This window comes from Amphibalanus amphitrite, unplaced genomic scaffold (genome assembly GCF_019059575.1).
Source record: "Amphibalanus amphitrite isolate SeventyFive unplaced genomic scaffold, NRLGWU_Aamphi_draft 000562F_arrow, whole genome shotgun sequence".
Classification (NCBI taxonomy): Eukaryota; Metazoa; Arthropoda; class Thecostraca; order Balanomorpha; family Balanidae; genus Amphibalanus; species Amphibalanus amphitrite.
This window is the reverse complement of record NW_024882056.1, coordinates 127,764-152,993: the sequence shown is the minus strand read 5'-3', so window position 1 is coordinate 152,993 and position 25,230 is coordinate 127,764. Positions and strand designations below refer to the sequence as shown.

Sequence of the window (25,230 nt, the reverse complement as noted above, 5' to 3'; positions counted from 1 at the left end):
TACGCGCGACAGCGACGCGCCGCTCACACGCGCCGACGGCTGCCCCCAGCGACAGAGGCCGACGGGCCCCGGATCCCGGACACAAGCCCGGCTGCTTAATGCAGACGTGCAGCAGACGGTCCATCGGCCCCGCCACCCAGCGAGAGGCGCGCCTGCCGTCGTGTTCTAACACAGACGTAACACGACCGATGTGAGAGCTCGTCTCCGAGATGGCGCGGTCAGTCATGAGCTAGTTTGTGTGAGGTGTGAGATAGTCAGGTTACCAGGATTTTGTCCAATTCATTTGTACATATGGCAAACATAGCACATTCAGTTTCAATGAGTAGCCATTGCTTCGAACTAATCATAAATTTCTGCTGTCGCTTCAAAAGTACACACTATTACTGGAGCCTTCAGGAACTACTTTATCAACTATTTGGATGAGAAATTAACGTTTTATTTAAATTACAGAGGGATTATAATACCGACCCGCAGCAACAAAAGACACTGAAGAAAGGGAAAGCACCATTCCGCAAATGCGGCGTCACCGGTGAAGAAACCAACAGAGTGAAAGAAGAGCTGGCTTCAACTCCACGATTCTCTGTGGGGGAGAGGCACTGGAGCACTCGCAAGAACTGACCTGACGTTGAAATTCCCAATTACCCCGACTCACCATCCGACAGCCAACTTTCGCGACGCCGCTCACCATGAGAAAGTGCCGCCACCCAACACGACACTGCCCAGTGCCTGACGGAGGAGTCGCCGTCGCAGCTGTGGCCAAACGAGACAAAGGCCAGGCTCTAAGGACATGCCAGCTTTCCAATAATCCTTGATATGTTCGAATGTCGCCTAGAAAACCTGTTTTGCCTTTGGCGACATAACATTTTCCGTCTTTGCCAATGATGTCGTGTAGACTTTGTGGAAGTTTGAAGTTAGTCTTCGACCAAAAGCAGAGTGTACGTGTAAGAAAAAGTGTCCCACTGACACTAAGTAGAGAAGAGGATCCGTGGAGATGACTAGACAAATCACCATCACTTGTACACTCTCATGAACTTTGTTTTCAACCTACGTGGTGCACGCGACGAAATCTTCATGAAACGTTTATTCTTATTTGGACCATTCACCCGCAAGAAGGGCCAATCTCCAGCGCAGAACGCTTCAATGGAGAAAACTGGAAGGCACGCTCATTTGGGACCAGGAAAAGGCATCGACAGCTTTCGGGAGGAGGAGGCATTGATCTCCGCGGAGGGAAGAAGCGACTGTTTTCGGAAGAACTGTCTCTCTCAGATCTTGAAGACAAGCTCATTTTTGGGGCGGGAAGGAGACGCTGATTTTCTCTGGGAGGGAGAGGTTCTGGACATCTCCTGGTCGAAAAGACACCAGTAGTCTCCAGACGGGGAACGAAATACACGTCTCCAGGCGTAAAGATACCGTCTCCGTGCTGGAACGTCTGTCTCTGGGCGGGAGACGTTGTCTGCGGGTGAGGGGAGAGAAGCAGCCGTCTCAGGTGGGCGTTTCTGGCCGCCCAGACGGACCGACACGGCGCGTGGCGCCAGCCGGGGTGGAGCGGAGACGGTGTGCACGGTGCATGGTGTGCAGCGCACTAGCAGCCGGGCGGAGGGCAGCCAGGGTCCGGCCCAGCGGGAGGGTCCGTGTCATGGCCGCCGTCACTCCTGGACGACAGCCACGGCCGCTGTGGTCCGACACATTGCTGCGACAAGTAACCGCGTGTTTGTCTCTTATTGGTGAAATATATGCATCTTGGCGAACAAAATATTTAATGAAACATAGATAATAGACATGTCACATACACAACAGCCTGCAGTGAAATCCGACACTTGAGGCAAGCGAAAACCAGCCAGGCAATATAAGACGGAAATCATGGTATACAACTTCGTAAAAACCGGGTCTTAAATTTGAAGCAGTTTGAGTCAAAGAGTTCATTATTTCTTCGTGTAACCGTCCGAAACATCAGCGGTGACCACCACCTCGCATAGGCGGCGGAACGGGGATGGCACCGGGGCACCGTGCCCCCTTTGATTTTGGCATTTTAACATTAGCCCAGAGCCCTATGGGCGTTGCATGGAAATAATGGGACCAAAAGTCAGCAGTGCCCCCCCCCCCACCCTTAATTGAAGGTGTTCCGCCGCTACTACCACCTCGTGCTTTAAACGGGGTGAGTCCCATGGCTTTGGCATGACCTTGTCAATGACCACGAAATCTTCTACAATGGCAGCCACGAGATTCGGCTGTGTTGAGCGTACTTATCGATCTTCGCATCAAACACCTCAATCCCCCATCACGAAGCAATACGAGAAGAGCTTGCAACCAGGAGATACGAGTGACCACAACCTAGGCACGTAGTGATGAGGTCCGGACAGAGAAACAAATGGAAAGAAGTCGTTCCGCGTCAAAGTGCAGATCTTCTTCTAAGACTTCCGTCGTGAGTCAGCTACTCTGTCCATCCAGGACCGATCCTTCACCAATTCTTGGTGGGTCTCGACGATAAAGCGGAGACATGGCATGCCTTCTTTGGAGATAAACCCAAGGACCACGACGCAGACAAGAAGCTTCGTGTCTTGAACGGCGGGACTTCTTCGATCCACCTCCTCGGTCTTTGCAGCTTCATTCATCGTTCAAATTGTGGATCTTCCGCTCGAAACCACTTTCATATGAGAAGCACATGAACGTAGCAGGCAGATCCATGCCTGAGCCCGTTAAACAAGACAAATGGCTGGACTTGCTTCGACTTTCTAAACGCATCCATGACGGACAATGGAGATGCGGTGAGGTGTACGGTAGTAGTAACCAGCGTCCCGCTTGAGCTCCCGACAGATTAAGCGGGAGAGCTGCCTTGTGGCGTTGCAGATCCGCAGTGATCTTGTCGCAGTTCTGCGGACTCCGATATCATCGACGACCGCCTTGACGGCGGCGACGAGCTCGTTGGCTTCGACGGCTGAAAATGGAGCCCTGCGTTCGGGCTTCTCGTCCGTCCTTGCTCTCGACATGCAAATTGCTGGCGGTTGAGACTTCTCAGAAAGCACCGACTTTTCACCTAACTCAAAAAATCACAGCCCCGAGTCATGCAGTTATCTCAGGAGCGAACAGCTTTTCAGGTTAACAGCTCTACCAATAACTCCGCGTAACTGCGGTTAGCGACAACTCATGGACATTGCATGCGACACTTGCTATCGATAGCCTTTAGCCTTCGACGAATAGTGCCGGTTGAGGGCGGGGGTTTCTCAGTTGCCACGGAGCTGCCTCACCTACCGGGCAATTCTCGGAGGAAGACATGGCGATAGGTGTTGTGAAACCCGTGGAACAATGTCCGAGCACTTGAAAATATGATGTCGCACGTGCCGCGGTAGCCGACGCCCGCACGGACCGGATCTCCCATCCGCCCAGTGGCGTCAAAGAGGGATGATAGCGGCGGTTACACGATACTGCCGCCAAATATGTCTGACAGGGGTGTCACATCTGCCCCGGGAGCTCGATATTCGATATTCAGTAAGCAGAAGGAGCGAGATGACAAGGAGCAACTAATGGGGGCGGCGCGTTGCATCAGTTCAAGCTCAGATGAGTTTCATCATGTTACCCGGAGGTATGCACAAAATCCTGACAGTACTACGCAGTCAGAACTTTCTTACTCACGTCATCAATCCACGGACTTTACACAGGTACCAGAACGACGGACGAAGTGACAACTTTCTACTAAAGTCGAAATTTTGAACTAGCATACAAGAGTGCATCTAGACCTAGTGTGTCTATTGCGTCAAAAGCAGAGCATAAATGCATTCCCAACTACTCCTGTCACAGAAGTCCAATCCAGAAGACGTCCGCTATGTCCTAACGTGAAACAACTGGGCTGCGGTTGTAGATCACGTACCGCAACCGCTATAACATGTTTGATATCAACGGGAAATTCGCCCTCATTATATTCCACCGGTTTAACACCACAACAGCCAGGAACTTATGCTGCTTTCAATCATTCTGACCAGCCTCAACTTATGCCGTGAGTAATACATGGCTCAGTTTTGTATAACTCTAACTCGCATGTGTCTCCCGACAAAGCCATGACAGGCCTAAAATATTCGGTCCGCAAATCCGACACATCGCTATGATGTATCTCTTTCCGCGGGACCTTGTACCTCCAAGAGGACGGATCAATCAATGTATATGTATTCCCAAAGTCAACACGACAAGTTCACAATGCAGCCATCGGTAAAATGACTATGCTCCTAGTCGGACAGCGCGAAGGTCTGACGATGTGCACCGTTCTAACGCAATACTGGTATTCACCAGAAGGCTGCGCCATCAACCGCGGGCCATTTCGAGCTCGCCGGTTTACTAAAACACCCCCGCACGGATGCGCGGGCGGCGAGGATAGCTGCAAATCGCCCCCTGAGCGGCTGGATAATAGCCAGCGGACGGCTGACAGCTCCTCATTCCAAACAGCCACTGACGGCTGATGTATTCGGGCCCTGCGAGGATTTCAACACCTCTGCAAAACGCACAGCTCGCCGGCAATCACATCCATTCTCCGAACAGTTAGCATTGGACCCGGTCTAAAGATACGACGGGGAATTTCGCACCGATAAAAATGGTTTTATCGGTGATTCTTGGAGGCCATTTCATCATCAGCATTAAACTCGCCGACGACGACGATGAGCTATTTCTGAAGATAATTGACGGAGACGTTAAACAAGGCCCTCTGGCTGACTTATGACGTCTGAAAATTTCTCGATAGGGTGCAAAGGACTTTCCCTGACAGACGTGCAATCTTCCACGGCCGCTGAATTTATGGAACTCGCTATTCATGCAGCACATTTACACCCCACTAAAGTCTACTGGTAATATATGGAGGTCTTCCCATTTTCTATGCTATCTCCTTCATTTGTAGCTATGCTGAGCTAGTTGAGCTATGGACTATGCAGAGCGCTACAAATTGATTTTTTATTCCAATAGGACTATGAGGTTAGGTATGGACCTCTACAACTAAGCACCGAGCATTCACTTACGCCACATGCATCCTTGTGCGACCACATCTCATCAGTCATCACCATTTACTATCAGAGACGTTCTGCTCGAGACAAGATTACAGTGTTGAAAGGAATGGGAGCAATGCCACATGTCCCGAATGACACAAACTCTGATGAAACGGGGATCTTCAACCTTACACGCCTGCGCAGCTATACCACTCATTACTCGTGCCTCTCCCGGATAATCGGCCCGATTCAGGGAAAGACGGCAGCTCCGCACTTTGCTTTGGCCAGGTCACCGATGCTCGGGGAGCGGGAGGAAGGGGCGCTTGAAGCCGCCACCGCGCCGTCCCGACTCGGTGAGAACAGTTCTAACCGGAGAGCCGGCGCCAGCCCTGAGAAAGTGCCGCTCGGACGCGCTCGGTAAACTCATTTACCTGTTCGCCCGATGAATATTCGACACGGCGCCGGGCGCCGGGGCGCCGACCCAACACGGTCGCTCGGCGGGCGTCCCGACCCAGATGACTGATCGACGAGTTCGCCGCAGACGCGGCAGAAGTGCATCCGAGCGACATATGCAGCGCAGAGGACACTGACGGCACGCAGAGGGCATCTTTATCACATGGCCGCGTGCCCTCGGCGCGGCCCTGTGCCCGCTTTTTACCGCCTGTCGGAGAGTATTTATGGAGTATGATTCGCATAATTAGCCGGCGGCCTGTGATATTATACACCATGCATCAGGGCCGCCGCGGCGCCGGGCCGAGCTGGAATGGAGGAAGTACCGGCGCCCCCCGCCCGCAGAACGGCGTGATACGCGATCGGCGCGCCCCAGGCAGGAGATGCGACGGCTGGCGGCGGCGGCGGCGGCGGCGGGCGGCGGGCTGAGGGCGGCGGCGGCGGCAGCAGAGGAGGGTGGAGCAGCCCCAAACGGCCGTATATCAGAGGAACAATGCGACTGGCGCGGTGACCCGCTGTTCGCCTGCCGCTGCTGCCGCTGTCGCACCCAGCAGAGCCGCCGCGGGGACATATGGGACAGACAGTTTAAAACGGGGCGAATGACCCCGCAGTCTGCCATCAGTCATTGAAATGGGGCGCCGCGGAGGAAACGAACAAATTCGTTAAGCCACTTGGGCAGCAATTCAAACAGGCGGTAATTATCCCTTGCAGAACATAAAGCATGTAACGTTAGGCCATTAGCTATTGTGTTGGCAGGAAGAGTTACATGCGTTCAGCTAACTCACGTAGGTCGATTCTGGGAATCATGTGAGCACGGCACGCATGGTGGGAACTGAACTGCGACCCAGATAGGGTTGATTATAATTACATTTTTTTCTTATACCTACCTACAATCACAGCTGGTTATGAATATCTGTAACTAGTTTGGTACGCATAGCATGACTGGCACCCCAAAAAAAAACTGGAAATTAGATGAGATATTTTACCTGAAGATAATAATAATCCCAAAGCCGGCGTAGATGTCAACAACAATACCCCGCAGCGCTGTCCGAATCAGTGCCGCCCTGTAAGCCGGTCACCCAGCCCAGAGACTCCGCTTCCATATAAGGCCAGCTCGCGAAGGCCGCAGCGGGTGCTGAATGCACTGCGCCACCACCCGTGACCCGACCCCGCTGGTCGCTAATTACTGGTGAATTAATCAGGGAGAAAGAGATGGCTAAGCGGTCTGTTCAGTGACAACATAAAAATGGCACCGAGCTGGCGACATGAGCCGTAGAGCCAGCTGACCCGCTCAGTGTTACAGGGAAGCCTGATCGTGTACACAAGTCAGGCGGTGTCCAGTTTCATCCATCACTCTAAGTCGCACCCTTCAGCTGATGCAACCGATGCACCAATCTGCCTCATGATAAAATTCAGATGATATTTGCATAAAATAACAGCTGAGAAAGCCGGAGCTGATATTAAACAAGTCACCCACGTGAGATCAAATGTGATAGAAATGACATCAAAGGTAGACTTCAAGCATGTTGTCTCCCCTCGCTAATTCGTATGTACTTAATTAATGATTAACTAAATGCTTTACATGAAAAATATCAACACTTATATAATTTGTATTTACACCACGCCTTTCTCATTTTAGGTACACTAACAACCAACATGAAAACAATCTAAAATGGCTCCTTGCTAACGTTCCATGGCAACGTGTATGGGTGCGCAGCGAGTGCGAAGTATTACAAGGCCGCATTGTTCTGAATCGCTGGCACTGAGCCCCCGTCTCAAAGTCCGCATCATGCGGCGCACGTTCAGTAGACGATCGACAAATCAGCCTCGTATGAAGCAGAGGGGACTTCACGCCCCCTATCCAATCACACCAACACAACAACCGTTACTGAAAATGTGAACTCACGAAACACCTCATTTTGGCACAGTCATGCAGCGTTGTCTGCCCCAATTAGAGCAGGACTGTCAAAGCAACGATCAGGATTGCTCAGATAAGCTCGATAGTCAGAAACGCCGTTCGCTATGCTGTAAGACACACACGGAAAGGGTAGGGGTCGACTGGTGCACGACAGAGGCGGCACGGCGCACCTGCCATGGTCCTTCGGCTGTGTGTGTCGAGTGTGCCTCTGCATGAGAGCCGCCGCTCAACTCAACCCTTCCTCCCCGCCCTGTGCACGTGCAGGCGGGACCGGGAAACACAGACCGCCGAACCGCACACAGGCATACTGCGCCACCGTATATACGAGAAATCCTCAGCCAGTGACACAGGGCCATCTAGAGGCGTTATATAACCAGGAATGTTCCCAGAATATATCATTTTCAACTACTGATATATTGGCATATCTCACTGGATTTGTTTCGTAATATAAAATCGCCATTAAATTAAGAATTTCGCGGCCGACCGGCAGGGGCAGTCGTGCATCATCAATGACGCCGTGCTGTCAGAAACCTGTGTTTATTTCTGAATCATGTGGCGATCCATCTCGGCGCCGGGCCCGGTGTCGCCGCTCGTCTGATGGGGCCGCGCACCGCCGGCCGCGCTGACTCGCGCCGAGACTAGATGGCAACTAATGACGCATCTATTAGTGCACGCTCGGCAAATTAGCGGGCAATTTTCATAACTCATATGAAATTGACAGTGCGGAGGTGGTAATTTATTGGTATGCATCAGTGCGGTGGGAATTAGTCAACAGTTTTCGGCGCGGCGCTGAGCATAGGACCACCAGCGCTGTCAGAAGAGATTTCCATTCATGGACAAACAGTTATTAGCCATTAAGTTACATTGAACTGTCACAATTATTCACGGATCATAGGTAATAGCGTTTGGCTACTAAAATGTGCGCTGAATAGATATAAAGTTGAAGCATTTTTATCTTCTTGCCCTGTTAGTGTTACCTTGCATGCCACGAGCATAGAAGCACTGCAGTTAGGTACTACTTGCCGTTTACCTTTGTTTATTTTCTTCTGACACGGAAATACCATTTGTTCAGCTCTGTACTCTGCACATAACTGTCACGTAGAACACGGTGCCAATCTGCCGTCCCTGCCCTCGGCGCGGGCGCTCCCACGGGACCGTTGTCGCTGTTCACCTCTACCGTCTACCGGCCAACGTCGCAGTGAGTTCGGCCCCGCCCATTCCGCGTCCACCTTCGTCCGTCCGTGCTGCGCATCATTACAATGACTAGCAGGAACCGCGCCCGCCCGACAGACCACCCCTCCGGGCAGGCCCACTCGGGGATAACGTGACGCTCGCCCGTGACAGCGTGACGTCAGCCGTCACGTTGTGACGTCAGCCGTCACGGACCGTCAGGTAATTGACTTGTCTCGATTCTCGGTACCGGTCAATGGAATGCGATAAGGCTGAGGGCGCATTCCGCGGCTCTCGTGGCCGCTGTCGGCCGTGCGATAGTGGCCGGACGGTCGAGTGGTGTGAACCGCCACAGCTGTCCCCCAGACTTGGTATGCGCCGTGCAGCTCGGGAAAGACGGCATATTTCAACACCTGTCTGGTCCCGCGCGGCGCGCTCACGACCCTCCCGACAGCCGCCGGAAGCGAATCTTCGCCGAAGGTGGCGATGGAGAAAATCGCCGAGAATTTCCGGCCCGATTTTCCGAAGAGCGCGCAATATCGTCAATCGGAGAACCTGATACCGATGGAGGTGACGTTAATGGTTGGTTTAAATTGCAACTGTCTTAGTCTGATCATGAAGACATACTCAGACCGATATACTGACTGGCGATATCGGCCATTTAAGTCTGCTGCTCGCTATGGAATTTATTGTGATCTGATTAGCTCGCTCTGGTTAGGCGTGCAAATCGACATCGGTGCTACACTTGTGATCGACCATTGCCATACACCAAATGTAGGACGTGAAGGCAACGATGGTCGAAGCGAAAATACCTAACTAAAAAAATAATATGGAAATTAATGCGCGAAGTGTACTTCATCTTTGATCAAGATAAACTATATTTATTTAATTACCGAGTTATTGTGAACAATGTAAGTAAACACAAAAGGTAAAACTCTGACAGGCAATTAATCAGAAAACCTACATTACGGGTGTTTACGCCACACCACTTCACCCTGCACATCAGTACTGTTACTAAGAAAACCAGCTACACGAATTACATAACTCCTTATTTATGCATGAAGTGCAACTTGATTGATTTATCCCGCTATAAGAATACCTACACATGAATCCTCCTAAATTCGGATGGCATCCCTGTCACAAACACGGCAGATTGACGTCAAATCAGCGACATAACGGAACGCCAAGTGCCGCATTCTCGGAATGAGCCAAATTTAACCCGAGAGGACGGACCAGCCGAGATCAGCGCAGTTCGTTTGAATTCAGTCCGAAATGGTCACAAGCCCGGGTAGCCTGTCGAAAAAGCTTCACCAACCGGCGCTGATAATGCCGATATTGCTAGCGGATAGCCGCTGTGGCTGACAGGACAGGCGGCGGTTTCTGTTTGAGATCCATCACGTCGGTTCAATGGTCAGTTTGGCGTGAGATAGTGTCCACTGTAAGCAGTTTACACGTCCGTCACTACTGGACAGTGGACAGGTAATGACTAGAGGTGGCAAAATGTGGACCCGAGGACCCGGTCCAAAGAACCAGTCTGGACCCATATGGGTCCAAACCGGTTCCTGGAAATTTTCTAACGGGTCCAACCGGGTCCTACCATAAACTATACATCTTGCACACTACACATTATTGTAAAATGTGAAGTGAATGAAGTGAATGTTTCTTTGCACACAGTGCCTAGCTCATGAGTAGGTACCTATTCCCAGTGGGAAATAGGCTGTTTTACATGATGCAAGTAATGATACCTACAAGTGGTTTGTATTAATTGACTTTCGGGGAACGGGTCCAACTGGTTCCGGTTCCACTTAAGACCGGGTCCGACTGGTTCCAGAAATGTCCAGCCGGGTCTGGTTCGAGTCTGGTTCCCAAAATTTTCATCTTTTGCCACCTCTAGTAATGACACAGCTGCTGTCCAGACAATGTCCCATCAAACCGTTTACAGGCCCGTTGCTGGATCACAACACGGCCTGTCCACGAACACACCGAGCCGGGACACAAGAGATGGGATCTCATCTCGATGCTTCGAGGAATCACTTATGGGTGTATGATTTACCACCTGGCGGCCCCGTCTGATGCCCAATTTGGCGTCAATAAAGTTAAAGACATCAATAAAACTGGTACATTTCGGCCGGCCAATGATACTGGGCCGCCAATCACGCAGATATTCTCCGAACGACAGCGCGGTACTTACGACGTCCAATTACCATGAGGACTATTGCAATAGCACTGCCGCGGGCGCGGTCACACGCAGCGCCACGCAGCGGGAAGCTGGCCGTTCGATTTACACCACGGTCCGATCATAGTTCGAATACCGGGACGGGATAAGGAAACCCGAGCTGGGCCTCGCTGCCCGGTGTGCGGACGGCGCGCGAATGCCTGCAGCGACCGCTGGCCATCAGTCAGTCGTCCACTCAGCTGTGAGCTGGCGGTGACGGCGCTCAAACGTCGCCAGTCCATCCCAGTCGAGAGGGGACAGACGGACAGCTCACACTCCTGGAAACCCGAGACGCGCCGACCAGCGCAAATGAGCGCACTTGAACAGAGCTTTCACCGCTCCTGACTGAGCCACCGCGCCGCTGCTCGTTGGCCCGCACAAAGCGTGCCGTTGTTCAGCTGCGTCTGATGGCCCGATCAGAGTCTGTCTCGGGCGTTCTCCTCTACGGTAATGATTCTGCCGTCGGGCGGTGGACCCACCCTGCCGCTGCCGTCCCGCCCAGCCGCGCCTCAGATACCATCTCTGCGTCTGGCAGATCGAGCAACGGTGTGTGAGTGGCCGTCCACGACTGACCCGGACCGCAAGGGCAGAGGAGAGGGGCAGCGGCAGCGGGAAGAAAGAGGCAGCGACGGTCGGGAGAAGTCAGCGGCAGCGGGGAAGTCAGCAGCAGCGGCTATAGCTACAGACAGGCAGACCGCGAGGGCTCACCTCATCCAGTGGGTTTTCTTTAACGTGACACTAACAGCTGAGGCGTGAAACCTTGTGGGATTATGGCGGTCCCGGTCGTGCGCGGTTCCCCAGTTATGTGATTCCCGTCCGGCATACCCTTCCTCAACGTATGTTTATCCCCTGTCAGCCAGCATTTCCTGGGTATGCGCTACGATCGTTCAGGTGATTTACCAACGTCACTCCGGCTGAGAGCGGCACGGAAGGCGCAGTGGACACCGCTGACCCTCGGCTATCACGTTGCCGGCCATTCTGCCCGAGGTCGCACCCCAGCCGTCACTCGACGGTCGTTTCTCTGCCCTCCAAGGCCCCAGCAGTCGCCGTTTTCCTTCCCGACTCGGCTGATGGAAGGAGCGCGGTCGGCGCGGCGGAGGGGCGGCGGCTGACAGACTCTGAGACGGACTCTGGCCGCCCGGGGTGCGGCGGTCTCGGTCCAACAGAGACCCGCCCATGTCTGCTGGCGCGCGCCGTGAGACACACACATCCACACACACACACACACACACTCGCGCAGCGCCGGGAGCCGCCCCGTTCAGCGTGCAGAGCGCTGCGTCCCGCCCTTCGAACGCCGATCACTTGCTTCCGAGCGCTGATGATCGACGCCCAGTTGACTGACCGCGGGAGCGAGCGCCGGTTTCGGGCGGCGCTGAGCAGTTTGGCCTGAAGAGGCTGCATTCAATGAGGAAGTCACGACAGGCGGCTGACGGTGAAGGACCTTCTGCAGCCGGTGACTGCTGGGCTCAACGAGCACCTTTCGATCCGAGGGAGAACAAAGACGATATGTGCGCAGAAATTCCAAGACGTTGGTAATTTTAATATTTCTGACAGGTGACAGGAGGGTGTGGAGACTAGTAAAGACCAACGAGGACATTGCATGCGTCAGTAACTAGCCCAGCCCGCATACCTACATCTCACACTCCCCTCGACTCTAAAGTAGCAGTGTTGGAGCGATAAGGCCCATCAGCGACCTATTAGCCACTCGGCCCTGCGGACTCTCAGGTGCCGGTGTCACCGCCGGTGCCTGAGGGGTTTGCACGGCGCGCCGGTCGCAGGGGAGCCTCTACAGAGGTCACATACCTGCCGAGAGTGCCACGAGAGAAGCCGATAGCCCGGACAAGTGAGCGTGACTGGCAGAAAAGAGTCGCAGGCTGAAACTGTGGTGACGGCAGCCTACATTACCAACATTTTTCTTAATCGTTGTACAATAAAATCTAGAGATATGCTCTACCGCTGCCCAATCAAAATAAGTAACCCGGCTCAACTATTGCTATGCGATACTACCCTTCATCCGGGCGTTGGCACATCTTTATTTACGCGTGTATAAATTGGTGCGTTGTTCAGTCTGGCGCTCATATGCGAGGCAGTAAACCGACATATCCGGTCAAAATATCTACATTAACGACTGCAGGGATAAAGACACCCATGGAACGATAACACTTGAAGCTAACGATAAGATCGGTCTGATAATTTGCCAAATACGGCGGCAGAGCCGAGATTTGCTCGTCTCGATGTCTGTGTTACCGCCGATTCCACCGGCACGCACGGGTGATGCCGTCCGCTTTGCATGTAAATTGCACGTGGGGGAGTGCCAGTGGCGGCTTCCGCCCACCCCTGCGGTTTGATTATCGACTCTGATGACGTTTACTGGCGGCAGGGCGTGCCGTGGCCCGCGCACTCTCCCTGGTGCGCCCTGGTGAGCTGGCGGTCAGCGACGGCAGGACAGTGGACCCCCGAGACGTGGCAGAGGACCTGGGCCTGGACTGAGGGACGCGGGGCAGGGCTCTTTGGCGTATGTATGTACCTGATGACCTTAACCGGCAAAGGCCACAGTCAGGGCTGGAAGATGCGGACTAAAATGAAAGTTCATATAGAAAAAGCGGCACACAGATCGACGAGTTGGCTATCAAGAAATCGATAAATTAACGGCAAAAGCAATTGATAATGAAGTCAAACGGACAGAAAACTGATGGATATAATAGCAGACAAAGGTGAATGGAAAGTGGTCACACGAAGGAGCTCGCCCACAGCTCTCGGCACGGCAACACAGCACCGTAAAGCACCGTCAGCGGAGGCCCCGCTCGTTGTCTGCAATCAGCGGGCGGGCGGCGGCGTCTCCCATTAGGGCGCATCTGAGTCACGGCGCGCCGGAGGGGGTGGTGCGCGCACGTCGGCGCCTCCCCGGCTCATTGGCGTCGTTAGTGATCATTAGAGAGACCGGCTGGGCGGCTCACATAGACCGCCCCCGCAGCCCGCTGGTTCCCTTCGCCAACCCAGCTCGGTCGGCCTGTTAGTTGCTAGGTAGACGCGAGGGCAAATGCGAGCCGAAGTGCATGTATCAGAAATGCATGTAGAAATGTAGATACAAACCAAAAAGAGTCCAAGTAAAAGTAATGTCATGTCAAATGTATTGTCACGTCAAAGTAATCATGGCTCTGCCATTATCGCTCTCCACCATGTTCGCGAGTAGCATGTTGCGTACAGGCTGGAAAAGTACGTTCCTCCGGCTGTTTAAGTCGACAGACTGGCGACTCAGTCGAGCGCTGTTTGGGGGCACTCTGCACTCGTCCTTGACCAAAAGTCGCGGATAAAACCTCGATAGTGCAAGGACGTCTGCCGAAGACGTAACAAAGGTGAATAGAGAGGGCCCCGACCCCGCCAGCGATCTCAAGTGGCCAGTGCGTGGCCATCCGACACCACTCATTCATTCTTACGAAAACAAACTGTGTGTGGAAGGAAATCGTCTTGTTCTAGTCTGGTAAAAACTGGCAATGTCCTCGTTAGACGACAAGAGGAGAATTCCGTTGTGCAAATCTAATGCATCACCGGAAGCAGTGACACATCATCGGCTCAGAGTTGGGTCACGCGGCAGACACCAAGATAACTTAACATACCATTACGAATCATTACACATACTTAGCATTACGATTGCTTCAACGAGCCTGGCGGCGGCAGATAAGAAGCCGCAGGGGGCCCGTTCGAGTGGCCCGGCATTCCCTGAATCATCTGAATTCCTGGCAGCGTCTAAACCTGACCTACCAGAGACGACCGTAAACCCTAGCGCGCCGACTCTGACGCGTGATCACCTGGACGGAGGCACCGAAATACCTCTCAAACACAGCAGAATAAGCGGTCACGCGCCGCATTCCGCGGCCGCGTGTGTATATTTCCGTACAACAAACACATGGGGTGCCGATGATGAGCCAATCAGGTGCGAACAGCAGTGCTATCAATCGCTCCGACAGCACCGGGCGCCCGCAATTCGGTCCATTCCAACGCCGACACGTCAAAAATAGCTATGATTTCAGACACTCCAGGTCATCGTCGCCTCTCGCGTTGCATTCCTGCCGCGAGATTTGTGAACAAAGCTAAGCTAAGCGGTGCCGGCTGCGTCATCTGCGCCCACCCCAGCTCCAACCGGCGTCAGCAGCGCGCTGGCGGAACCCCCGGCGAACCGGCTCGCTCGGAGCGGCCGGCCTGTCCGCCGCCGGTCCGCCCTTCTCCCCGGAGGGTTTTCTGCTCCTCGCGGCGCCCGGACTTAGGCGCGCATCACGCGCCTCTCGACCGGCCGCAACAGTTCTGTTCGTGTCCCCCGACGGCCCTACAGGAGAAATTCCTCCCTTGGCGCCCATCGGCACCGGGGAGATTTTCCCTTTCGCTCCCGCTGACACCGGGCAGGTTTTCTCTTTCGTTCCCGTTGACACCGGGGAGATTTTCCCTTTCGCTCCCGCTGACACCGGGGAGATTTTCCCTTTCGCTCCCGTTGACACTGGGGAGGTTTCTCCCTTGGCGCCTGCTGACACCGGAGATATTCTGTCTTTAATTCCTACCGAAGCCACTTGCTGGTCCCGTTTGTCCGTGGTCGCTTTAGGCACATCCCCACTCGGATCGCTATCACTTAGCACGATGAGCTCCGGCGGCGCCCCGGTCTCCACCACCAGCGGACACCGCTCGGAGGCTATACTCAGCATACGGGTACCGGTCGGCGGAGGCCGGTCGTGTCCCCGGTCAGCCGACGGGGGAGGGCGCTCCGCCGACGGCGGCGGGTCGTCGGCGGCGACAGGGCGGGGCTCGGGCTGCCATTGGTCGCCGGTGTCCTGCGGCGGTCCGTCGCGCGCCTCTGGGGACGGCCCGTCGTCGTGGGGCGGAGGTCGGGGCGGGGGCGGTCCGTGTCGCCAGCCCTCGCCGTCCCCGGGCCACATCCAGGGCGGCGGCGGGCCGCGGGGCCGCCAGTCGGGGCCGGCCCACGGCGGCGGGGGTCGCCAGAAGCGCGGCGGGCCCGGGGGACGGTGCCAGCGGTGCCCGGCCGGCGGCGGCCAGGGGAACGGCGCCGCGCCGCGGCGACGCTCCTCGCGCCGCTGGCGCCGCTGGTCGGCCGGCGTCCACGGCTCCCTGCGGCGGTCCGACTCGACCACCGGCTCCGGCGGCTCCTCGGGCACTGCCTCCGGCTGCAACAGAGGCGATCGGGCAGCGTCAGACATAGCAGACAGCCTAATCATCAGACACAGTAATAACAGCGTCACGGCGTATAGTAGCCTCAGCAGCAGTCACAACGTCAGCAGCCAGCGTCAGTCGCAGCAGTCAGTATCATCAGTCACAACAGCCGTCACATCGTCAGTCACATCACCAGTCACAGTAGACTGCGTCAGTTTCCTGCTTAATCAACAACAGGTTCACCTGCCAGACTCATCCCATTTTCAGTGGTACACTTTGCTTGGTGTTGCTGAGCGTTCACCGGGACAGTGAGCAACAACCAAGGCGATAACAGCATGACCTCATGGCAGCAAAAATCATGACAGGAACAACCAGAGCACAAAAGGAGTGCAATGACAACAGAAACACAATACATTCTCTGTAGTCTGTAGCATTATAGAACAAGACTGAAAGACGGAGCCTGGCGGAAAACAGAACACTCAAACTAAAAGTGGTGCCTAAGCGCATTCAAGGGCAAGACCAAGGCTAGACAAATACTGAAAACTTAAAGTTGAGTAAGAAGCGTCTAATTGCCGTGACCTCATGTTACAGCTATTACAAAATGTTTTAAATCAACAACTCTCGCCCTGGAGCGCAAAGGGTGCGTTGGAATTGTTGTAGGTACAAGACACATACAACTTTTAAAACGGGTGTGTCAATGCTGCAATAAACAATTTACCTAGGTTCTCGAGGAGCTAAAGAAAAAAGACAGCATGCACGCACACACAAAGCGTCACTCGTCTCATCTGAACCCGTCAATGGAGCGCAGTTTGCGGTCGAGACATGTCCTGCGATCCTCCCTAAACCCTGCGGTGTCCGCCGCCGGCTGACGGGCGCCCCTGTCGACCCTGCGGGCGCCGAGCGGCCGGCCACTGTCACACCAACACTCTACCATCACACCGTCACACATCGAGCAGCCGGCCTGCGTCATACAAACACAGCCCGAGCAGCCAGCCACTGTCACATGCGGAGAGGCCGGCCACTCTTACATCGTTACACACCGATCAGCCAGCCACTGTCCTATGACTATCATCACACACCGATCGACCGGGAAGCGTCATACCGTCACTTCACATTCCTCCGTCATGGTCACACACTCTCCACCAGCCGGGACGAAACACAGAGGGCTAGAACTAAGCGCCGGCGTCTAAAACTCACCAGTTCCGGCCAGTTTCCGGCGCGCAGGTCCATCAGGTAGTTGGCCCGCTCCAGGTCGTGGCCGCGCGCCTTGTTGAACGCTGCAGGGGTGAAGGAAGGCGGTTAACGACTCAGCGGCGGGTATGGAAGGAGTCAGCTCCAGTCACAAGTGCTGAGGAGGAACGTCATGTCTTTGGCAAACCCATCCCATCCCAAAGCCCGACTTCCGGCTTCACAACCCACCAACCTACCCGACGTCCATTTAGCGACCCCTCCGTCCACCCCGCCGCCTCTTCACGTCTTTTCACGTCTCTTTTCCTCCTCGTACCTTCCACCCACCGACCCCACAGCCCGATTACGAGAAGTCATCGTCTCACCTGCGATCGCCTGGTCGGGCGCAAAGCCGAGCTTGCTGATCATGTAGCGGCAGACCATGTAGCCCGTCCGGTTGACGCCGTGAGTGCAGTGCACGCCGATCACGCCTGGGTAGATGCGAGTGAGACTGAACAGTCAGAGGGCCCAGAAATAGACAAGGAGGTCCCAGAGTCTCACTGGGGGTCGATAGCAACCGTCAGAAACAGAATTTCCTTTTCTAGCAGTGAATTTAGTAATTCAGATCGGACAATCAGAGTTGGGCGAATCGAAGCGAAAACTGATTCAATTTGTCACACCATCTTTAAGACGCTTCTTAAAAACGTACGACATCTGGCTCAAATAATTTCCATGGTCATTATATTCCCAAAAAAATTTAATGTCAGATATATCAAATACACAAATACCATAAGCTCCAATTTCTTGAACAAGGAACTACTTTTAATTAGTGTTCCAAAAAGTGACTCAGCCCTCTGTGTACAATAAAAAAGTCTGCCTCCTCCCTACAGTCCAGTCCTCAGAACCTATTTAGTATCTATTTAGTCCTGAATCCTGGGCGGTGGCCGGCCGTTCCGAGCCGGACGCCGCGCCGGACCCTGACGGTAATGCGGGGCACGCGACGCTCGTCCGTGTCTAGCGCCGAACAGATCTCGGCCGGCCGATTTGTAATTGTCCGACAAGGGCGTCGCCGGTCCGGGCCGGACGGCGCGACACCCATTTGGGATGCGCATCAAATCGGGCCACCGGGCACTCGGACGCCGATACACTTCGCTGAATGCATGTCAAACTGTTCGCAGAAGGTGTCTTGAGGAGGCGTATCGGGGCCGGCGCGCCGGAGACTCCGGGTCGTCAGAGGGCTAAATTGTCCGCGCTATACATACATACACATACATCGGAAAAGTCCGCGGGATCTAACGCAGCCGCTGGGAAACGCCACCACCGCCGAGCGTTTCCGTAGGGATTTCTGGTCTCGTACACGAACTGCGTCCGATCACTTGCGTTCAGCTTTGCCCAAACCCGGGCAAACCCAGCATTTAAGTGGCAGAACTGGCATTACCGAACCGGCACACGTGTGTCGTCCCAGAGCAATGGCCTTCCGGGACTTGTTAGCGGTCAACAAGGAACGGATTGACCACCAACCGACATAACACTAAACCAGCAGACCCGGCTAATGGCAACCAACAAGTACGCGGAAAAGGCCATTCACACCGGCGCCGCCGACAGCAGAGGTTGTTTGGGACCTCTGTGACTGATAGTGTTGACAAAATGGCCATTCATTGGTGGGCTTCGGCGGGCCCAAATAAAGTGTTTCCGGTGGTGGCAGCGATGTTCCTGCTAAAAGACCACGACCACAGCTGCGACCGCCGCGACCGCAGCAGCCACCGAAATGTGCCCGCGTCGCCACCGCAGCCCAGGTGACACGGCAGCCTGCCCACCACAGCAGTCTGTCGACACCGCGGGCCGGCCCCCGTAAATGCGTGCTTTCCATATTTCATTGCCGCGCCGGCAGGCAGTTAACGAGCCCATACATATTTATCTCGAACCCGGCGAGAGAGTGGGCTGCGAACTTGAGCCTCGGAGCCGGATGCCATCGGTAGCGGGCGGACCAGGATGCCGCTCCCGCCCACAGGTCACGGCACAGACGGGCCCACAGTGCAGCCCCAGTGACCCGGCACGGGAGGAGCGGGCTGTTCGGACTGACCGATCGCGGCCTCCCGGCGACCTGACGCGCGGCCCGCGACCTCCGGCTGACGGACGGCGCCGGGCGGGTGGAGAGGAGGACCCAGACGGGCGGGTCGCCGCACGAGCCGGACCTCACCGGGCTGACCCGACCTGGCGCCAGACGGGGCGGCGCGGCTACTGAACCGGACACAGCGCAGAGCGACCGGCCGCCACACGGGCCACTCCCGGCGGGGACAGAGCATCAACCATCCGAGACGGAGCCACCCGCCGCCCTCTCTGTGACAGAGTTCGAGCACAAACGACGGTTACCGCCCCAACTGGCGCCGATACCAGACCGCTCCCGACACAGCCAGACTGACCTCGACAAAGGAACTGACACACCTGACCTACCAGCGTCTGACACACCGTCTGACACACCTGACACATCGTCTGACACACGGACAGACACCACCGACCGACAGGCACCGAGGTAACCGAGCGGCAGCCGACAGCGTAAGGGCAGGGCCAGATAACACGGCTCGACGCACATCATGGCGACCATCTTCTCCGAGATCGGGATGAACAAGTGTCTCACAAATCCCTGTGATAATCACCCATGACACTGAGCTGTTCCCACAGCTTTGTCGGTCTGTTGGGTTTGTTTCAGCGGCTCGTCAGCCCGGCACCAAAGTCGGGGCTCTCCTATCATGGCATCAGTGTGCTGAGCGTCTCTGATAATCCCCGCGACCCCCATCAGCGGCCTTCGGAGGCCACCCGTCTGGGTGGACCCGTCTGGATCTCTCCAGTTCTGTCCAGCGTCCGCAGTGGCTCTGAGGAGGGGGTGGTCTCCACACCACCCCGTCGGACGGTCACGGCTGCGGCTAGTCAATGCGCCGGTCGTATTCAGCAGCGGCAGCGGAACACGCCGCCGGCGCCCGCCGCGTTACGAGCCATTGTCACACCGGATGTGGCGGCTCCGGCGAGGCCGGACTCTGGGTACCGACGGACCTACCACAACACGGCACAGCGGCGGTGGGCTACTCGGTACCGGGAACCGCAGCTCGCCGGCCGAGGGCAGAAACAATGAGCCGCAATGATATCACCGTTCGACGTAAGCCAACAAGCAGCGTAACCAAACGACGCATTTGGGAGACGCCATGTCGCACCGGCCAGGGGTACCCCCACAAAACCGCTAAGTTATACAATAAAGAACCCCATTTTTAACACTTCAAACACTTCGCCGGGCAGGTTTCCCGCCTGCGGAAAATTATGGCACCTCGGACCCCTTTTCGGCGGAGGTGCGAACATTCTCATTCATGACTTTTGGCCGTAAGTACCGCCGGCAGCCAATGAGTGCAGCGGGTTGGCGCGGCGGCGGTCGATCCCAGGGTGGCACCGCCCCGGGCCCGCCCCAGGTGCCGCCGGCACCCCTTGCCCTGCCCTCGCCGTGCCGCATGATTAGCCATTCAGATGGCTTAATAAGCGCACGGCGCGGCGGCGATCTCATTTGCGCTTCATACGGCGCGCGCGGTGCGGCGGTTGTGGCGCGCTGATGACCTAATTGGGCGCCGCCGACGCGGTAATTGGCGCGGGCCGCGCCGGGCGCGCCGACAGACGCCATTACTGGAGAGCACGCCGTGTAATTTAGACGTCCTATCAGACCGACGACAAATTGAGAAAAACGCCGCCGCAGCTCTCCTCCGCGCGCAGCTGCCGGCTCCTGGGGACCGGCGGAACACAGCTCCCGTCTGAGGGACAGGGGCGATCGGCGGCGACCGGCGGGGCATTGGTGTCCTCTGAAGGGGAATACTGGCGCCCCTGGGTGCCACTCTCACCGGCCGCCAATGAAATGCATGAATGCAGAAGCAAACGCGCCGGTGCTGCAAAAACTCGGCAGGTACACCACTTTACAAGTTAATTCTCGCCATACGTTACCATCGGGATAATGTCGGGGGGATAAAAACGGGGCGGGGCACGGGGCGGTGAACGCGGAGCTCTAATGGTGGGCAGGGATGGCGGCTACCCGCGGCGGGCCGGCCGCCCTCCGCCCGCCGCCCATGAGGCCGCCCTCGCCCACCGTCCACCGCCCGCCGCCCATGAGGCCGCGCTACCCTCTGCAGACGACGACACGACATCGCCACAGCCTTCACACAGCGAAAGCGGCAAGGGAAGATGGGAAAAACCTTTTTTACTGGTGAATATGAAAGCACTGGGCTTTCACAACTAGCTTGATAATGCAAAGCAAGTGATACTCGCTCAATAATCACTGCTCAGCTAATTAACGATGGCTCATTATGCCCGGTAAATGTAGGTTTTATGAACAACCAACCGTTAATCGCGAATCTGGTACTTTTAAACATGGAATGAAGGATTTGCAGCGCTCCATGTCCAGGTCTGTCGTATTTCAGCCGTCTGACCACGAAGGCAGGGTGGCCGGCAAGATGAAAGGTGCTGTTGCTGGTCGACACGGCAGTTTATGACTTTAACGGCAGAGAAGCGTGCCGCCTGTGGATTCACGATTAGCAGGGAACGCTGTACCGCCAGCACCAATACAGGGAAATGTAAATGGCGACCGGCCGCCGAGATTTATTTCACGCGTCATCGGTGTCACTTAAATCTGATTTATATCCGATTTGACCGAATGATTATTGCGGTGATTATTGGCTGAGTGCAAAACACGAATCACAGATTGCAGAAGACCTAGCACGCGCCCAGCACGATAGCGGTGTTCCCGGCTTCTTAGGAAAATGTATGAGATTATGTTGCCCTGCCACACTGCCATACATAGCACCGCCAGAGGACGGCTCTGCCCAGGGTCCAGTTTAGAAATGACCGGCTTATCTAGCAAGACTGCGGAGATTAGAGAGTCAACTGGGAGTTGTTTATATTAGTCGCATGCCGGTAAATGCGGAATACCAGCTGAATTCCTTGCTATCGCACAACTTCCGCCTACCCTTCGCTCTAGCGGCCGTGCAATAAAAGCGGGCTGCCTGGGCACCTGACACAGTTACTGCAGAATCACTGCTAGCGGCGGCTTCAATTATAGTTAACAACATAACAGCGGGGTGCGGTGGCGCCGGGCGTCGTTAGCAGCACAACAGCTCTATTGCAGCGGCTGTGATCATCGGCCGGGAGCGGTGTGCGGGGCGCGCCGGCCGCACCCCGTGCATTATCGCCGGGGTCGGGAGCGGGCCGCGCCGGGCCGCAGCGCTTGACTCCAGCACCGGGCTCCAGCGCCGGCTCCCTCCCGCCGGGGTGTGGTCGGCCCCATCACAGCGCAGCCACCGCCGACCGGACCGGCCGCGCGATAACACGGCCTCCTGTCCCCATAATGACCACCAGTGCAGTCAAACAAACACACGGCCGGCAGGGCTGCAACTGGCACATCAAACGGCCGCGCCGCCGCCGGGCCGCGGCGCCGGCGGCCCGGCCGGCGCGGGTGGTAGCCAACATTAACGCCCCGTCAGACCGTTAAACCGCCGGGGTGCAACATAAATGGAGCAAATCGGCCACTGGTGCCGCGCTGCCACCGCACTATTTCCGCCCGGCACGAGAGCTGCCGGGTGCAGAGTGCCAAATGAAGTTATCATCGTGCTGGTTAAGCGCTCACTCGGCCGCCACCCGAGGGTCGAGTGCCCATTACAGACAGCCCATGGGTGGTCGGTATGACCTATTACGTACGGAGGCACGTACTGAGTGAGGACACGGCAGGGCTAGTTCCACTCTCTCACGGTCGGCCTCTAACGCCCCGGTACCTCTTCCTGCCGACCTCGGCGGCGACCCGACCTCCCGTGAGGTCACTGCGTGCCGAGCGAGGTCAACAAATGACGCCATCACAACACTAAATGACGTCAGCGCGACGTCACGGTTGTTTGGGTACTCACCAGTGCGTCTATCGTCGGCGAGGTAGCTGTCCATGGTGTCGAAGAACCTGCCGGAGGAGACAGTCGAGACAGACATAGGTTAGAGTTTATAAGAGACGTTGGCAGGGCGAGACGCAGATGGTAGTGCTGTCAGACAGAGAATAGATACAGCCTAGTGAGCCCCTGGGCCGGGTGAGGCCGTGGCGGGGTGAAACGGGAGCGGAGCCGCACTTCACATGAGGACAGCAGGGAACTGAGAGGACCAGCAACATGCATTTGCATGCCGGTTACTCAAAACTCATTCGTGCTCACGAGATATGAGTCTTTGCGTGTCATGTTGATTTAAATCGCTTGAGGGTTGCTGAAAAATTATACAAGAATCGAAAAGACCAATTAAAAACCAGCCATCAACGCGTCAAAGGTAAGCTAGGCCACTATGAGAGCAGCAAAAATCCATCATAAATCGACCAGATGATACACCTGATGACCTGACAGCACGTAACTCATCACTACACAGCAGATCAAAGCACTTTTTCAATCAGACATCCAATTCTCTTTCCACCAAACGATCATACATTAGCTGAAACGCCCCTATCATTCCGGGTACCCCGTCGCCGCGCGGCTCACTGAAGACACCGCTGATGGTGCCCAATCATCGAGCCGGTCGAGTAGCCGCCCAGCCTGCGATCGGCGCCCTATCTGCGCCATCAGCGCCGCGCCAGCTGGCCGCCGCTGCGGCCAATTCATCAGCCGACGGCCATCGGCGCGTCGGTCGCACGCGAGTGGCGCCGATCTGCCGGTAACCAGCCCCTGCATGGTGCCGCTGAGCTCGTCCCACCCACTGCCGGCCCGGCGCCGCGGCCCAGCGGTGTTACACGCCACGGCTGAGGTCATTTCCGGAACAGCGGGCGGCGGAGGGAGGGTGCGGGTAACACCGACCGACTCCGCTCCGACCGGGTGCTCCCCGCCATGACCGGTCACTATGTGTTTGCCGGGGCTCGATATCACATACCGTCAGTCCACAGCGGGACTCCGGCTCCAGTTCCGGCTCCGGAATACGTCCCAGCTCCAGCTTTGACTCCGTCTCTCCGCGCCCGCGCCACAGCCGAGGCGCGGGTGGACGTTCTCAGAGTCCGGATCCCACGCCACCGGCCGCCGTCCAAATCCTCCTCCAAACCAAACACAGACCGGGCGGCGCCGGCGTACGCACACCGATACGGCGGCGCGGCACACACGACCTCACTGCGGGGCGGTCCTGTCTCGGTTACCCCCTCCCCACAGCTCACTCAACTCAAACCACGATAGATCGGCACCGAGCCGTCATTCCACGCATTCTTCCACCGCCATCCCGACCGAGAGATGACCGCGGCCGCACGCGCCGGTCCTCCGCCGCCGTCAGTGCCGTCGATCGTCGATGAGCGATCGGCCACCTGCACGGAAGGACGACACTCTGTGCCGGTAGTGAGCGCGCGTCACACGTGTGTCTCCAAAGACGCGGGGAGCGGCGCGGCACGTGGGGAGGACGGTAGTGACGGCAGTGACGGCGGCGGGAAGGCCCCGATGTCGCTACCATCTGACCGCAGCGTGTCATAGTCGGGATGGATGGCGTTCCTGGCCGAGTGGAAGCGCGTGTGCACGAGGACGAGGACCACCAGCTTGGCCGACGGCATCGTCCTCAGAGCACCGTACGCGAGGAGAGACCACCAAAGATCAGTGCTCTCACTTGATGTTCTCACTCGAGGTGTCTTCGGAGACTCGAGGAAAGCGGGAGGGCGGCCGATCAGTTCAGTCATACGGTAGATGCGAGTGGGTAAATCAACATCAATCGCATGAATGTGATTACGAGATAGCGGGAGATGAGGTCAGCAATCAGCCACAGCCGAATTCCCGCATATTCACTGCTAGCATTCCTATGGGCAGCATGCTGTGAGACGAAGATGCATCCACTGGGGATCAATAATCTGGGAAATACTAAGAGGAAGTGTTCTACTTCTCATATCAATACAAGTCCTGGGTACCACCAAAGCCCCGCACTCAGATGTACCCACACTTGGCGAAATAAAGCTTTGAGCGGATGTGTTGAAACACGAGCCACATACTTCAGCCCGACAGGCGCCTTCCTTTCCCACTAGAGCACCCAGTTGCTATAGAAAGCCGACACTATCGACAATCTAAATCCGACAGTACAAAAAAGAACGTACGGAAAACATAGGAATGCCTCAGCGGAAGCTAATATGCATGCTCGAGTCCCAGTTATACGGAAAGAGCCTACCAGTTATGCGC

The 25,230-nt window shown here is 55.9% G+C and overlaps 1 protein-coding gene across 1 annotated transcript in view; it reads right to left on the bottom strand.

Moving 5' to 3' along the window:
• Positions 1-14,565: 14,565 nt before the first annotated feature.
• Positions 14,566-25,230, bottom strand: part of LOC122393911 (basic salivary proline-rich protein 2-like) — a 50,020-nt gene continuing 39,355 nt past the window's right edge. The window contains exons 6-9 of the mRNA XM_043390370.1: positions 22,969-23,015; positions 17,428-17,532; positions 17,072-17,151; positions 14,566-15,888 (exon numbers count right to left, since the gene is read on the bottom strand). Of these exons, the coding sequence (XP_043246305.1) occupies positions 14,833-15,888; positions 17,072-17,151; positions 17,428-17,532; positions 22,969-23,015 (1,288 nt within the window). The 3' untranslated portion in view covers positions 14,566-14,832. The remainder of the gene's footprint in view (positions 15,889-17,071; positions 17,152-17,427; positions 17,533-22,968; positions 23,016-25,230) is intronic.